Below are 15,608 nucleotides of genomic sequence, written 5' to 3'. Positions count from 1 at the left end.
GAGCCATACAGACTCCAGGATCAGACACACTTTAGTTTGATTGTGATCATAATTAAGCTCCGCCCTGAAGGGATCCCCTTGAATTGTTAGTCATTTTCATTGACTTCTGTGCTGGACCCTGGCAAGAGGTTCTAGACTTAGAAGGGATCATTTGACAGATCTGTGTGAGGGTGAAATTGGTCCCTGTCGCCCCTGGTTGTAGACCGTGGAGGCCCGCCAAAGGTATCTGTGTGGGTTTAAAAATATAATTGCATTCAGCTTAAGTTCACTTACCTTTATTTTTCATCATTCCCTCTTCAAGAGTTTTTATGATTTCAACAGCTGTTTCTTTTTCTTTCTTCGTCACCTGATCTGGACACTGAAACTTCACCTTCTCACACCTGGAAGGACACACAAATCATTTTAGTGCTACAGAACACTTAGGGCCCTATTTATGAGCCGTACCAGCACTTTTGTGCCTCCGAAACATCACTTTTTTACTTTCCGGTGGCGTTATGTGCCACTTGCATATTTATAAGGCAACGTAAAGCCATGCTAAGTGGCTTTTCAGGGCCTTATAAATTTGTGCCCCTTTCACTGAGAAAACAGTGTGAAAGGGGCGTTCCATGGAGGTTTCTGGATGCGTTCCCAGCAACAGCCATGGCTTTTTGACACAGCCCAGATTTACAAGGAATCGTAAGTCTGAGGCAGTGCCAAAAACGTACGCCTCTCCAGGGGAGGTGTAAGAGAGGCACAATGAGTAGAACTATCTTTATTTCTCCTTGTTTTTCCTCTTTCTATGTGTTCTGCATTCTGCAGCTCACATAGAAAGAGGAAAAAGCCTCTTGTGATTGTTTTGTGCAGGAAGGTTTCCCTTCCTGAAAAAAAATAATCATCCCCGCAATGCAGGCACCCTTGCACCATGGTGCAAAGGTGCCTGCGTTGGCGAACGGCATCCCGTTCTACACACACACACACATAACACACACACACAAGCACACATACACCCACACACACATACATACATGCACATACACCCACACATGAGCACACACACACACACAAAACACACACACAACAGCAGCTCTAGGGGTATCAAAAGTGTCACTAACTATCCCTTCCACATTGAATGCCCCTCTGCTCAAAACCTTGCAGGGATTACCACATGTTAATACAAGCTACAGGATCTCAGAGGAAACAGTGAAAACCTCAGCTACCAATACACACAACCACACTCTCTCTTGGCCTTAATTTATGCATATTTACCTGATTACCTGTATCACTCTCTCCTCCTCTCTTTGTTTCTCCCTCTCTCTGGCCCGTTCTCCCTCTCCTTCAGAAATCCCCAGGGATCTCAAAGGTAATTGTGAAAATTCCCTGTTTTACAAACACTCTCACACACACTAACTCTGCTATGTGCCAAATTGTCTCTACTTTGCATCACTCTCTCATTCCCCCACATTCTGTCTTTCTCTGACTCTGACAGCACAAACATAACTGTGAACAATTGATGTTTCTACACTCACACTCTATTTGCATTGCTATCTCAGCATCTGTCTTAGTCCCCCTTTGCTTCTCTGTAACTGAATAATACCTGTCACTATAACCACACACCACACGCACTTTGATAGTAGGAAAGGTTCCAAAGCACACTGAGGCAAATATAACTGCACTTTTAATTTTTTTATATACTTGCTCGAAAGTACCTTAACACACTACTGGGACCAGTCCTCACAAAGAAAGTGTTTTTCTGGTGTTATCAGGATTTACGCATGCTATGAAAACCGATACAGCACTCACAGTGTGAATTATACATGCCCACACATGTACACGCACACACAAACACACACTCTGGTGTACCCTGTACATAGAGACACAGGTAGCGTTGTAGCATTTCCAAGTCTTAATCTTAGTCCAGCCAGCCCTGGTCAAGTACCAGCCATGTACCAGCCCCACCAGGAGCAGCCTGCCCAGCTGCTCAGCCCATCTCCAACTGTCACCACTCCTTCACAAGGCACCCAGACATTCCACGCATCACAGTCACACCAACATTCCGTTACCATCTCTCACTCTGGCTGAGCAGCTAGGAGACAACTAGGCTGGATAACATTAAATATCACAGTGAGGATATAACACAACCTCTCTCTCTTTCTACATAACATTCTTGGTTTGTTTGTGTCTTGCTCTCACACTTCTTGGGATCTAAAAGGCAGATGTGAATAATCACACACACTCCATATCTCGCACTCCTTCTTTAACTCTCTATATATGCCTCCTGATCTTCTACTCATTCTCATAATCTCTGGCGTCTGTCTCACTCTCTCTCTCTCTCTCTCTCTCTCACTCTTTATGTCTCCCTCTCTCTCTCTCTCTCTCTTGCTTTCTCCCTCTCCCTCTTAGACGTGCTACACATGAATATGTCAGTGGTACTGAGTATAAGTGTCTGCATCCTGCCCCCTGTCTATGAAAGCATTAAACCTGGGAATACTAAATGTCGAGCATCTTTGAATCATTGAGCTCCTCCACCTTGGGATCCTTGAACTCCACTACCATGGACTCCCTGGATCTATGAACCTTAGAATCGCTAGAGGACATGCAGTTTCATATCCCAGAAATCTTGTAACTTGGAGTCCTTGAAGTCTAACTTCTTGGAATAACAAGAGTCATGATCCTTGGAATCACTGTATTTCTGCACATCAAAAACATCTGGAGCCCTGTACCTTGGAATCTCTGGATTCCTGTACCTTGGATTCACTAGACCCCTGTACCTTAGAATAACTGAAGGCCTGTACCTTGAACTCTCCAAACAGCTAAATATGGACTCATTTAAGTCCTGCATATTGGAGTCTCTGGAATTCTGCACATTGATTCTCTGGATCCTGGTGAAATTCTGCACCTCAGAATTAATCAAGACATGCACCTCGAAGTCTTTGAGCCCCTGCACTGTAACGTCTTTGAGGTCCTGCACCTTAGTGTCCCTGAGGTCTTGCACCTTAGAGCCATAAGCTCCTGCACCTTATACTCTCTGAGGTCCTGCACCTTAGGTATTTTGAAGTCCTGCACCTTGGAGTCTCTGAGGTACTGCACCTTGAAATACCTGAGATCTTGTACCTTGAATTATCTGATACTCTGTACCTTAGGGTCTGTGAGGTCCTGAACCTTGGAGTCTGTGAGGTCCTGCACCTTAGAGTCTGTAAGGTCCTGTACCTTGTAGTCTGGTATGTTCTACAGCTTGGAGGTTTTGAGGTCCTACACCCTCGATTGGCTAAAGTCCTGCACCTTAGAAACACTGAGGTCCTGCGCCTTCGGGTCTCTGAGGTCCTGCACCTTCCAGTCTATGAGGGCCTGCACCTTAGAGTCGCTGAGGTCCTGCACTTTGGAGTCTATGAGGTCCTGCACATTGGAGTCTCTGAGGTCCTTCACCTTGGATAATCTGGGGTCCTGCACCTGTAGTGAAAGAGTCACTTTTGTAGTCTGGCACCCTATGATGACCTCCGACTACCACCATTTTAATTGATTTTAGTGTGTTATTTTACTCTAGCCTTAATGTAGGATGATCCTGCATATGCCTGCTTCTCTTATGTCCTGTAGTCTTGTTGTATTTCAGTGGGAGCTGTTACGGAGTGGAACAGTCTTGCCAAGAGAAGAGCGTGTGGGATCTGCATTTGAAGGTGTGCAGTTGTGCAGGAATGTGCATTGTATTGTGCTTTGGTGAGAATTATGAGTTCTTACTATTGGCTTTGACATGGTTTAATGTCATTCTGTTTTCTGACTTTACCTTGCTTCATGGCAGTGCTTACTATTTATTAGCTTTGACATGCTTTCATGTCATCTTGCTTTTCAATTTCATCTTGCTTTGGGCCTTTCTGTGTGCATGGCGTAACTAACTCCATTTTAAGCTATTTTATGTGCTTGCACGTAGTTGCAAAGTGGGGAGGGCATGTTCTGCTCTTCCTCCTGTTTTTCACACTTTACTGACTAGAGAAAACTGGTTCTTATCAGAAGAATGTACATGGTCCGTCTCAAAACCATAGCAAAGGCCTGATCAACCGATGCCGTGGCTTTGGAGCAGACTGGTATGGGCTCTCATGAGAATGAGGGGGCGAGGCTTGCTAGAAGCTTCGTTATGTTTGGATTTGTATTAAAAAGGGGAGTCTCCACTGGTCTGGTGGGAGTTTGGATTCCGAGCGAGGGCAGATGTGTCTATCTCAGATTGAACCCTGATTGCTGAGCTCTGATCCCCGGCTGTGTGAAGACTTGCCCCGGCCAGAAGTGGACAGTGTATGCATCAGGTGATGTATTGGGTTTTGTGGTTATTGTCATTGTGATGTGAGCCAGTGGCTGTGATCGTTTGAGGTGTTTTCTTTGTTGTGTGGGAGGTGCACATCCAGTGTGATCCTCTACTGTCTGTATATATATATATATATATATTCACTGAAAAAAACATAGGTTTCACACACGTTATAGTTAGGAATTAGCATTTAAAAAACCTTGCAAATTCACTGAAAAAACCATAGGTTTCACACATGTTATAGTTAGCTGGACATTTCACTCGTAAAAACCAATGAAATTCCACCGTTATAGTTAGTTCACCTAACTATAACTCGCGCGCCCGAAATCCACTGCTGATGACGTCACATATTACATCACTCATGACATGGTCAGTGACATCACTAATGACATCACTGATGACATCATCCATTGACTGTGTGTTTCTGAACATTTTTAATATGTTTAATATATATAGGGGAAGGTATGTTGAAGAATGAGTGGATGTACAAGTTTGTGAATGGATGATTTTCTGGGTGCGTAACTGAGTCTATATGTAAGTCATTAAATGTATATTACTGCAGAGTAGTGACTGAACTGTTTGAATGTCTGTATGTGTCTCTGTGTTGGTGTATAAGTGGCTGCATGGTTTTGTGAATAGCTATATGAGTATTTATATGGGTTATGTATTTGTTATCTGAGTATCTGTATGGGTGCCTGAGTGTATGAATGGGAGAGGTGTGTGTGACTCTGTGCATAGATATATGAGTGGGTGATCCTATGGGTGCATGGTTTTAAGAGTGCAACTGTGACGGACTGTATGGTTGAGTGAGTGTATGTATGGGTGTGTTAGGGATTGAATGTGCATCTTAGTTGTAGATGTGATAGTAAGTACATATATGAAACACAGTGTATATGTGTGTAAGAGTATATAAGTATCTATATCTGAGAGTGTGTCATAGCAGAACTGGCTGTATGAATGAGTGTGTGCTTGTACTAGAAATTGTGTAAGAGTGTCAAATGTTTTTTTATTTTTATAAGTAAGTAATTTTGAGTGTGTTTAACTGTATAGGTGAGTTAATTTGACTGTGCTTATTTATTTGCACAACTGACTAGGTGTGTCATTACCTAAATGCTTGATTGGTAGTGTGTGAGTGTCTATATATGTTAATAAATGCATATGATAGTCTTCAACGGAGTGACTGTAAGTATAAGTGACTGTACAGGTGAGTGAATTGAGGTGCATGTAGATCTAAGAGTCAATGTGTAGGTATGTAGTTATTGGTATTGGAGTATCTATGGTTTTCAAATTGCCCGTCTAAAAGTTTGAGTTGGTGTTTCTAAATTTATTTTAGGGTGGGAGAAGATGTACTATTTTATCACATATATGACGTCATCAGTGATGTAATCAGTGATGTCATTTGAGATGTCATCAGTGATGTCATCAGTGATGTCACTGACCATGTCATGAGTGATGTAATATGTGACGTCATCAGCAGTGGATTTCGGGCGCGCGAGTTATAGTTAGGTGAACTAACTATAATGGTGGAATTTCATTGTTTTTTGACGAGTGAAATGTCCAGCTAACTATAACATGTGTGAAACCTATGGTTTTTTCAGTGAATTTGCAAGGTTTTTTAAATGCTAATTCCTAACTATAACGTGTGTGAAACCTATGGTTTTTTCAGTGAATTTCAAAGGTTTTTTAAATGCTAATTTTAGAATTTTGTAATATATTTTTTATATATTTCTTTTACAAAAATTTACCTATGTATACATTTATAGATTATCTGTATCCTTTAATTTGGTGTGGCTCATTTTTTTTTAACTTTGAATTTGGATAAACAGCATAGTTAATATCTTCTATTAACTTAAGTACACTTTAATTCTTTTTTTTTTCTATACATTTTTAGGGTGCGCGCACAGAGCGCGCACCTAGTACGCATGCGTACGTTTTTCATTTACGCCTGCGTACGTTATCTACGTACGCATACATACGTTTTAGTGCGCGCTCGCAGCGCGCACCTAGTACGCATGCGTCCGTTTTTTGTGTACACATACGTACGTTATCTACGTACGCATAGGTACGTTTTAGTACGCGCTCGCAGCGCGCACCCAGTACGCATGCGTACGTACGCTTGCGTAAGTCGTACGTGCTCCGCGCGCTACACTCGCGCATACGCGCGGAGTACGCGCGCTGACGTTCGCGCATGCGCGCGTGCTGCGTATGCGCGCTACGTACGCGCATATTACTTATGCGCATGCGCGCGTACAAGTTCGCGCATGCGTAATTGCACCGTGCGCGCTACGAGCTAGCTCCGTGCGCGCATCTTGAGTTACGTGATTAATAAAACAACACTTTTAATTGGTTTTCATTACTTTCAGTTTCAGATTGTTTCAACACCACACCCATTCCCCTCATGGCAAGTCATGTGATCAAGAAACATCACTTTTGATTGGTTCAAAGTACTTTCAGTTCCAGATTCTTTCAAAACCACACCCACTCCCCTCATTGTTAGTTCTGATTCCCTTGGAGAAGGAGCTACTCTGTTTTTGTGAGACAATGGCAGAGCACCAGCCATCTTCTGAGAGTGAACAGGACACTCTTGAGAGACAGAGGCAGAGGAAGCAGAAAGACTCGTTTATATGGCAGTTTTTCACTTTTCCTCAGGGACAAAAGAAGCTGAATGCACCAAAAGTGACTTGCATACTTTGTCAGCGGACCTTATCACATGGGAATGCTAATAAGAAGTACTCTTTTAGTATTCACACAATGTTGAGGCATGTTGAGAAAATGCATCCTGTGACTTTTCGTCAAGCTTCTGGGGCAAACCCTCCACCTGCTCAGCCGACGACATCTGCAGCAGATCAGCCGAGCACATCTTTGGCAGCTCAGCCGAGCACTTCTTCTGCGATGGTGCCTTCACCTTCTTACACACCTCTGGATATTCGTCCTTGTTTTGAGAGGATGTCTACACAGTGCATGGATTGTGGTCCTCTTATTACTATGGGTGAGAGCAGTGTTGATCTCATTCAGAGAAAATTTGAGCAGCACTCTTGCACTAGGCCATAGTTTTGTTATTTTTTTTTCGTTTTTCTCTTCCTCTGTCCCTACATTAACTCAAGGGCTCTTTTTTAGAGCCACCTAAAATCTAAACACAAAAACTTGTTTTTTGAATCTATTTGTCAAATTTTTTTTGGGGTGCGCGCACCCTGCGCGCACCCAATGATGTTTTTTAAAAAAAAAAAAACATTTTTTTCAACTTTAGTAAACCTTCAGGGACTCCCTGACAAAGAGAGGGGAGTGGCAAAGTAATTAAAAAAGAGATGGTGTACATTTCACAGATGAAGGGAAGAGAGTCTTCCTATTAAACTTTAAACTCTGCATCAGTACTTACGTATAGGTACCCTAAACCTATCTAAAAAGATAATAGCTCATTTTAGAGCCAACCACCATCAAAACATTTAAATTTGATTTTTTTTTTTAAAAAAGGGCATGAGGATTAGAAAAGGGGGTAAGGGGAAAATGAGAAATGGAGAGTGAGGAGATGGAGGGATTTAGGAAACTGCACTAAGAGAAAGGGAGTCAGGATGTCAATGAGCAAAACAGAGTGAAGGAGATTGAAGGAAAGATTGCAAAAAGGAGAAGGAGTGTGAGATACATACAGAAGGAAGAGAAGTAGGAGAATAGGAGTGACTATGGGGAAAGGATAGTAACAGTTAGGCAAGGTGAGGGAAAGAGAATGACGGACAAGGTTAAAAAATTAACATAGATTGAAAATGAGTGATGCAGAGAGGAGGAGTGGTAGAAACAAAGGGGCAGATTTTTTACAAATGTACGCAACATTGTGCAGGAAGTCATAATGCTGCGCCATGCTGCGTTACTTTCTAAGCACAGAGATGCGATATATTTACAAGAAAATGTCGCATCTCTATGCTTCCCTTGCACTGGCGCCAAAACTGCAGCCATACGCCGACGCAGGCTCCCTTGCACCATGGTGCAAGGATGCCTGTGTGGTGGGGAAACTGTTCTTGCGCAGGATGAGACACCTTCCTCCTAAAAACACAATCACAAGAGGCTTTTTCCTCTTTCAATACATGCTGTAGCATGCAGCACGCACTGAAAGAGGAAAAAATGAAGAGAAATGAAAATATTTCTCCTTGTTGTGCTTCGCTATGCTACCTCTAGGGTGGCGTAATATTCACACACAAGTTCAGACTTATGATTTCTCGTAAATCAGGAGATTGGTGTAGTTCTATAAGTGTTGTGTGGGAACACAAACCACAACACCCATAGAATACCCCTTCAACACACAGTTCTGCGTTTGAATTGGCTGTATTTACAAGGAGAGGAAAAGACACACAGAGTGGCTTATCCTCTCCTTGTAAATATGGAGGAGCACCCTGTGCCACTAGTACGTCAAGAAAAGTGACGTAGTGGTGGCGCAGGTGGCTTGTAAATCTGCCCCTGAGATGTTAAGGAAATTAAGGGTAAAACAGACAAACAGAGAGTGACAGATACAGAGACAGAGAGCAAACAACTGAGAAGGAGTAAGGCAGTTAAAAAGATTAAGACATATGGATATAGAGAAAGAAACATGGATGAACAATTAGTGATGGAGGTAGTAACGGTAGGGGAGTAGTAGAGAAGGAGTGAGGGAGTTACAAAAGAGTAGTAAAGCAGGAAGAGAGAGAGAGAAGAGAAATGAGAAAAGCAGAGTGAGGAGAGGTGAAGAAAAGGAAGCATGAAGCGAAAGGAGTGAGAAATACAGATTTTTTAAACTTACCTGACCATCAAAGTAACTTATTTAGAAATAAATGTTTTTATTTAATTGCAAGGAAACGGAATTACATTTTCTAAATTTTCTTTCTAGTTCTGAAAAAAAGAAAAAAAGTATTAATATTCAACAATACATTTTATTAAACAGTACATGTTTTTTCATATTTAGCAAAGCAGTTTTTTGACCTTTTTAGCTGTTTTCAGAATGTTTTGATTTTCACCGAAAATAGTGAAATCAATTGTATTCATCATTTAACAGCGGGCAAAAAAAAAAACAATCTGAAAGATTGTTTAAAAAAGCCCCAAATGTATCCTCACTAAAACATACCTTGATAGAAATGTCACATATGTATTAAAAATACCTTTTAAGTACAATAACAATTTCCAAGAAATAACGTCTGTAAACCTTGTTGCAAAAGAACATATGCCAAAATAATATCTGTCAAAGAAGTCCACAATTGTTTGTTTAACCTTTCCTTGAGGCCAAATGGTAAGTTTAAAATCCTTTTTGAGTGAAATATTCAATTTTAATCCTTTAAAATTTAAAAAATGCTTTCTTCAGATGCTGAATTTAGTATTTAAAATTTGGGTTTCAGAAAAATTAAGTAACAATTGGGTAAATCATAAGGCAAACGTTGCTTGAAAATCAATTGAGCTATAGAAGGACCGTCATGAAAAATTATTGCAACTGCTACAAAAGTTTTTCCAGATATAGATAATTGATTACCAACAAACTTCTTTAGTAAAGTTTCCAATTTTGTTCCATCAGCTCTACAACGTTGTACCATTAAAATAACATACTGTCCATATTTCTTTAAAAATAACGTTGACAACATTTCAGATTTACATTCAGAACATTCCATGTTGTGATTAGCATCTTTAATTAATTTACTAAAAGTCACTGATTTACTTTCTGGTAATGGTAAATATATGAACCTTTCAGAATCAACATTACTACTGCATGTGTTCATACAGTTTTCACAACAATGTTCCCATTTATAAGAGACACCAAATACATTTTCTACTTCTACCCCTCCAACTTCCAGTACCATCAGCATATACATTAAGAATTCCTGTGCATCTTGCTGGACATTTTGTGTAAACTGTGTACATCCAGAACATACATCTAAAAGATTTCTAACATCAGAAGCACTTTCTATTTTAGTTTCAGCTTCTCATAAAGGAGACTCAGCAAAGAACAGAATCTTTTTCCCTGATTTACTATTATCTGCTCTTGCAAAAATTCAAGATAAAATACAACATTCAGCACTACATTTGCGTAGCAATTGACACCAGAGCTATTTTCAAAATGACAACCAACAACCTCTTCCACACTGTCCTTTTTCTTTTTGCTTGCAGTCACATCACTGTCTTTTTGTTTTCTCTTCTGTACATCCTCATTACAGATATTCTCAAATCTCCTTTTCCGACAAACAACACGTTTTTCAAACACAGGATACTGACCTAAATGAGGAGCATAGCTTCTTCTTAATCTATTATACTCCTTTACACAGTTTGCATCAGCACTTACTTTTGAGTCATCAAAGTCTATCATGAATAAACCAGATAATTTTTTCGCGCGTGACAAAGCAACATATGGCATACCTTCTTTAAACACACAATGTTTACAAAAGCACTATCTACAGTTAATCCTTGAGACTTGTGAATAGTTACAGCATATGCTAGAGAAAACGGAAACTGCTTCCTACGTACATATAAGTCTTTCACTAGCAAAAAACGAACTGAACAACGACTAATGACTTTAACCTCTTCAATCTGATCAAATTTTATTTTTAAGAATTTAATTCCATCTTTTTTCTGGTACTTTACAAAACCCACAACTTTACTCATAGCTCCATTCACTAAACCTTTTTCTACATCCAAATTACGTCTTAAAATTACTCTACAGTTCATACATACATAAAGATTCTTTTCCAAACCAGCTGTTTTTGAAATGTTTTTCTCCAGAGAATCCAATTTAGTAGCCAATTTGCCTGTCAATATAATAGTTATTCGTTCATGTTGAATTTTATCCACAGCTTCCAGTTTTATGATCTCTTCATTTTCCAATTTCAAAAGTTCTTGATTGAATACAGAGCATTCATGTAGTGTTGGCATTAAGCAGATTACAGTATTTTTTTCAGCAATTTTCTTGTATATTTTTTCTAGAACTATTTCTTCTGTTGTAAACAAATTACTCAGCAATCGACTGTAATGCTTTTCTGCCATGTTCTGTGAGTAGTCCAATTCTTATATCTTTCAGAATACTTGCATAATCCTCATCATTGGCTTGCCTCATATTGGTAATGAGTTCCTTATACTCAAAATATGTCCAAATATTTACATTGCCTATACTTCCTAACGACTTTTTCGTGTCTTCATGTGTAAGTGTATGGAATACCGGTTGTCCTTTAACTGGAGTAAGTTGCAAAAGATCCCCAAAAACTATGACGTGTTTTCCTCCAAATAACACGTCATAGTCTGTTTTTAGTATTTGCTGCATTCTTAAATGCACAAAGGCAAGCATTAAGTTTGATACCATGCTTACCTCATCAATAATGAGTACTTTCATTTTCTTCAATACTCTTGAAACTTCCAAGCATGCTTCTCCTGTTAGCTTGTGGTATTGTATTTTGTTCTCATGCTCTACTGGTAACATTAGCAAACGATGTAAGGTAACTCCTTTTATGTTATATGCTGCTAACCCAGTTGGAGCAGTAACAACACAAGACAAAGTTGAATCCGTTTTGTTCTGTAGGTAGCTTCTAATTACATTAATTAAGAAACTTTTTCCAGTTCCTGCTTGTCCACTTACATACATTCCCATTGGTTCAAAAGATGTGCATGAGCACTCTTTATTTTCATGTAGTAATCCGTGATCAATTTTTTTCCTGACTTCTTCATAAATTTGTTGTTGTTCATCATTCAGTTGTTCTTCCAAATTCGGTAAGTTTATTAAATCATCCTGAGCTTGATTCATTGCTGTTTCGACTTCAGTCATGGCTATTGCTGCTTCATTTTCTACGATTGGTTGTCCTAGAGGATCTTGACTGAATGTCCCAGAGCTTTGACTGTCTTGAAAACTGTCTCTAGCTACGTCAGCTGCAATTGTTGCTTCTTGTTCAATTTCTTCATTTAACATTTGAACATAAGTTGTGAAAGTACTGCATTCTATGCTGTCTTTGCTAGCATTGAAGGAATCTTCATAACTCTGGAATTCTCCAAGTAGTTTGTCCTCTGAACGCCATGGTTTAAACAGCTGCAAAAGTGCCAAGTAGTAAAATTCCTTTTTATCAGGAGTGTCGCAACTCAGCTTCCGGTGATTTATCAAACTTCCTTTTGTTTGCTTCACCAAACATCCTTCCTCACCACTGACTTTATATTTTCCATTGTTGATGTCTTCTGTGGCATTCCGTTTAAAAATGAAGTTCTGCAGCACTTCATAGAGACACATGTTCTCAAGGTGATGACTTCTTTGTGGGTAATATGTGTCCAACATGTTTGTTCTTAAAATGTCTGCACTTTCTGGTTCGAACTCTGCTAAATATTCAATTTCTCGAATAGATTTCAGTACCCGATTTCGCATTCCTGCAAGGCCTAAACTTACCCAAATTATTCTTCTGGATTTCGAGTACAGACTTGCAGATGATAACCTATCTGAGCATTCGTAGGATCCAATTTCTCGATGCGATAACATCTTTAAACTGAAACTGTATAGCTTCTTACTGACAGTCTTCTCGTGAGAAATCTCTTCCCACATTTCCTTCAATTCCGTTTTCTCAGATTTAGTGATGTAAGATGTGACATACCGAGCAACAGCAATAGAATTGTCAGCCACATACTGTATATCCATGTTAGCATTCCACATGGATAAAATGACTGGGTTGTAGTCATTTATATATTTCTTCTTAGGCTGTAAGTATTCTCAGGCGATTTTCTTGTAATAGTATGTCGCACAGCTGACATAAAACTGTTGACTCTTCCTTTTGAAAGAACAGGTCGTGGAAATCCAAATCGACATTTTGTGTAGAATTTATCTTTACTCTTGTACTTTCGCCGACAGTATTTTCCACACCGATGACTTTGGAAACGTAAAACTTTCTCTTTTAAGTTTTTCTCTTCTGTGCTTTTAGGTATAGCACATGTTGCATATTCTTCAATGAAAGATAAAACTGCTTCATCAGCATCTGTTCCAAATTTTGGGGCATCCTTGATCCACAACAGCATATGAATATGAGGAGCACCTCTTGCTTGGTACTCTTTTCTCCAAAAGAAATCCACAACTTCTCCAAGAGGTGGATTTTTTTTATTGCAGATGAAGGACATCATAGCCTCAAATCTATGATTAAAATATCTGCAAACATTAACCCGGATCCAATGAGCACAATTCTCCTGCTGTCCTGTATTGTATGTTTTTAATGTTTGAATTTGCCTCTCGAAGAAAATCTAGAAGATCATCCCAAGCGAACTCAGCACAGCTTAGGGTAAGGAACCATGTAGGAGTTCCTAAATTCCGTAACATACACTTCAATTCTCCATGGCGTCGGTACCAATATTCATTAGTCCCACGCTGACAAGCCATCAAATTCATCAATTGAGATTCCAAATGATCATCTCGCTGTTGCACTTTGTTGATAAAGTCCTTTGCTGACACATTATGTAGATGTACTCCAGTTTTCAAAATGTGATTTACTGCATAAGATAGTGCAGACAAGTCACTTTCAAATAAAAGATGGAACAAATAAGGAATACTTTGACGAAATCTTGGATCTTCTGCATATAATCTTGTAGTCCGATACTCCGAAGCAGGAATCTGTACTGGATGTTCATCAAATCGTCCACCTTCTCCTGTAGGAAACAGTTGATGAAAACAACGGGCTTCCAAGCTCTCCTCCCATACACTCACAGGAGTTCCTTTTGCTTTCTTCATCTGAAACAGATCAATAGCGTTTCCCATAACTTCTTTAGAATGAAGAGGATGTATTGAAATGTTCATAAATTTCTTCTTCTTTTGACATATCCACTTTTTCAATTTGCCCAGTTGGTATTCCTGTGTCTTCTAGTAAAACTTCTTCATCTTCATCCATATAAATTGCTTCATACCATTTATTATTTTTTTTCAAATACAAATTTGCTCTTTGTACTTTTCGTACATCCACCAGCTCCTGCCAAATTTTCTTATTCTTTGTAGGTACACCATTAACCAGAATAACTAATGGTTCAGTTTCCAAAGTATCTGCATCAATTGTTTCCATATTTTTTTTCAAATCCAATGGCAAATAGACAACTCTTCCTTTTAAACCTCTTTGTAAATCCGAAGGAGGTAATTTACCTGTTTTTGGCTCCATACGCACTATGGTCTGAAACGGATGGACACATTGAATGAGTATAGACTCATACATATTTAAATCAGAAAGTTCTGGAGGAATATCAACCAATTCTAATTTATTATGTACAGCTCTAGCTGGCATTCTATTTTCTTCTAACTTGTTATAACAGTATTTACAAATACGCTGATCTTCACCCAATTCAAAACAATTTTCCAGAAATATATATGTTGCAAAATCTTTCCACTTATAATTATCTTCATTTTCACTTTTTTTATACAGATCAACATTCCTTGTTTGAATTTTATAATGGCTTCTCCGGCAACAAATACAAGTAATATTTGGTCTTTCATTAGAGATGATAGTAAATTGTGTCATTTCATCCCCAAAATTTTTACTAACAGTAAGTTTTACATTCTCTTCCATATTTTCATCAATAACTGTGTCATTTTCTGCACTTTCTTGTTCTGGACCAAAGTAACAAAACTGAATCTCATCAATAACCTTCACTACATCTGATACAGATCCACGGAACAGAGCATTATTCAACTCATTTAACTTTAGTGCTGGACTTTTAGCAAAATACAATGTTCTCACAAACTTTCTCATTTCAGTATGATGTACTGCCAGCATCCTAAAATGGTCAAAAACACTTTGACACACTTTCCTAGATAGACAAGCCAGAGAATGTCCTTGCAAACCAGTATTCTCTCTCACTCTGCATGGATCTAGTCTTTGAAGCACCTTAATCTTCTGTTTAACACTCTTTTTACTATATTCTCTTAGAAAGTCACGTAATTTATCAATAGATTCCTGACGCACAGTACAAATACTACCACAATACCAAGTGTACACTGGGGCTTTAGGACGTCTCCCCATAACCTCAGCAGCCATCACTTCTTCCTCATTTCTTGGAACCATTTTCTCCTTTTCCATTACACAACCATCTTTAACTTCATATGCTCTACCATTGGTGTCAACTGCATGCAACAAACTATTACTTTGAAGATAACTCTCTTCATTAAAAAATGGTTCAGTACTTGAACTATGCTTCCATTCTCCTAAGAACACTTTACAAAAGTTATTTTTTTTCACTTCTCTTTTCCTTTGCTTTGTGACTTCATTGCATTGACTAATTTATCTAATCTACGCATCCTGTTCAAAATTTAAATTAATAGTTTTTTTTTATTTCTAAAGCCTTCGTAACAATACTTTCAATAAATTTCTTTTTCTTATAAAATTTGTTTTTCTTC

At 39.0% G+C, this 15,608-nt stretch overlaps 1 protein-coding gene across 1 annotated transcript in view; it reads right to left on the bottom strand.

Moving 5' to 3' along the window:
• Nucleotides 1-265: 265 nt before the first annotated feature.
• LOC146830204 (E3 ubiquitin-protein ligase TRIM39-like) overlaps nt 266-15,608 on the bottom strand; it is a 259,126-nt gene continuing 243,783 nt past the window's right edge. Inside the window, exon 5 of the mRNA XM_085603700.1 lies at nt 266-380. Coding sequence (XP_085459826.1) covers nt 266-380 — 115 coding nt within the window. The remainder of the gene's footprint in view (nt 381-15,608) is intronic.

This window comes from Triturus cristatus, chromosome 5_1, assembly GCF_964204655.1.
Source record: "Triturus cristatus chromosome 5_1, aTriCri1.1, whole genome shotgun sequence".
Classification (NCBI taxonomy): Eukaryota; Metazoa; Chordata; class Amphibia; order Caudata; family Salamandridae; genus Triturus; species Triturus cristatus.
Note: the sequence above shows the minus strand (reverse complement) of the source record. Positions and strands in the feature narration are given on the sequence as shown.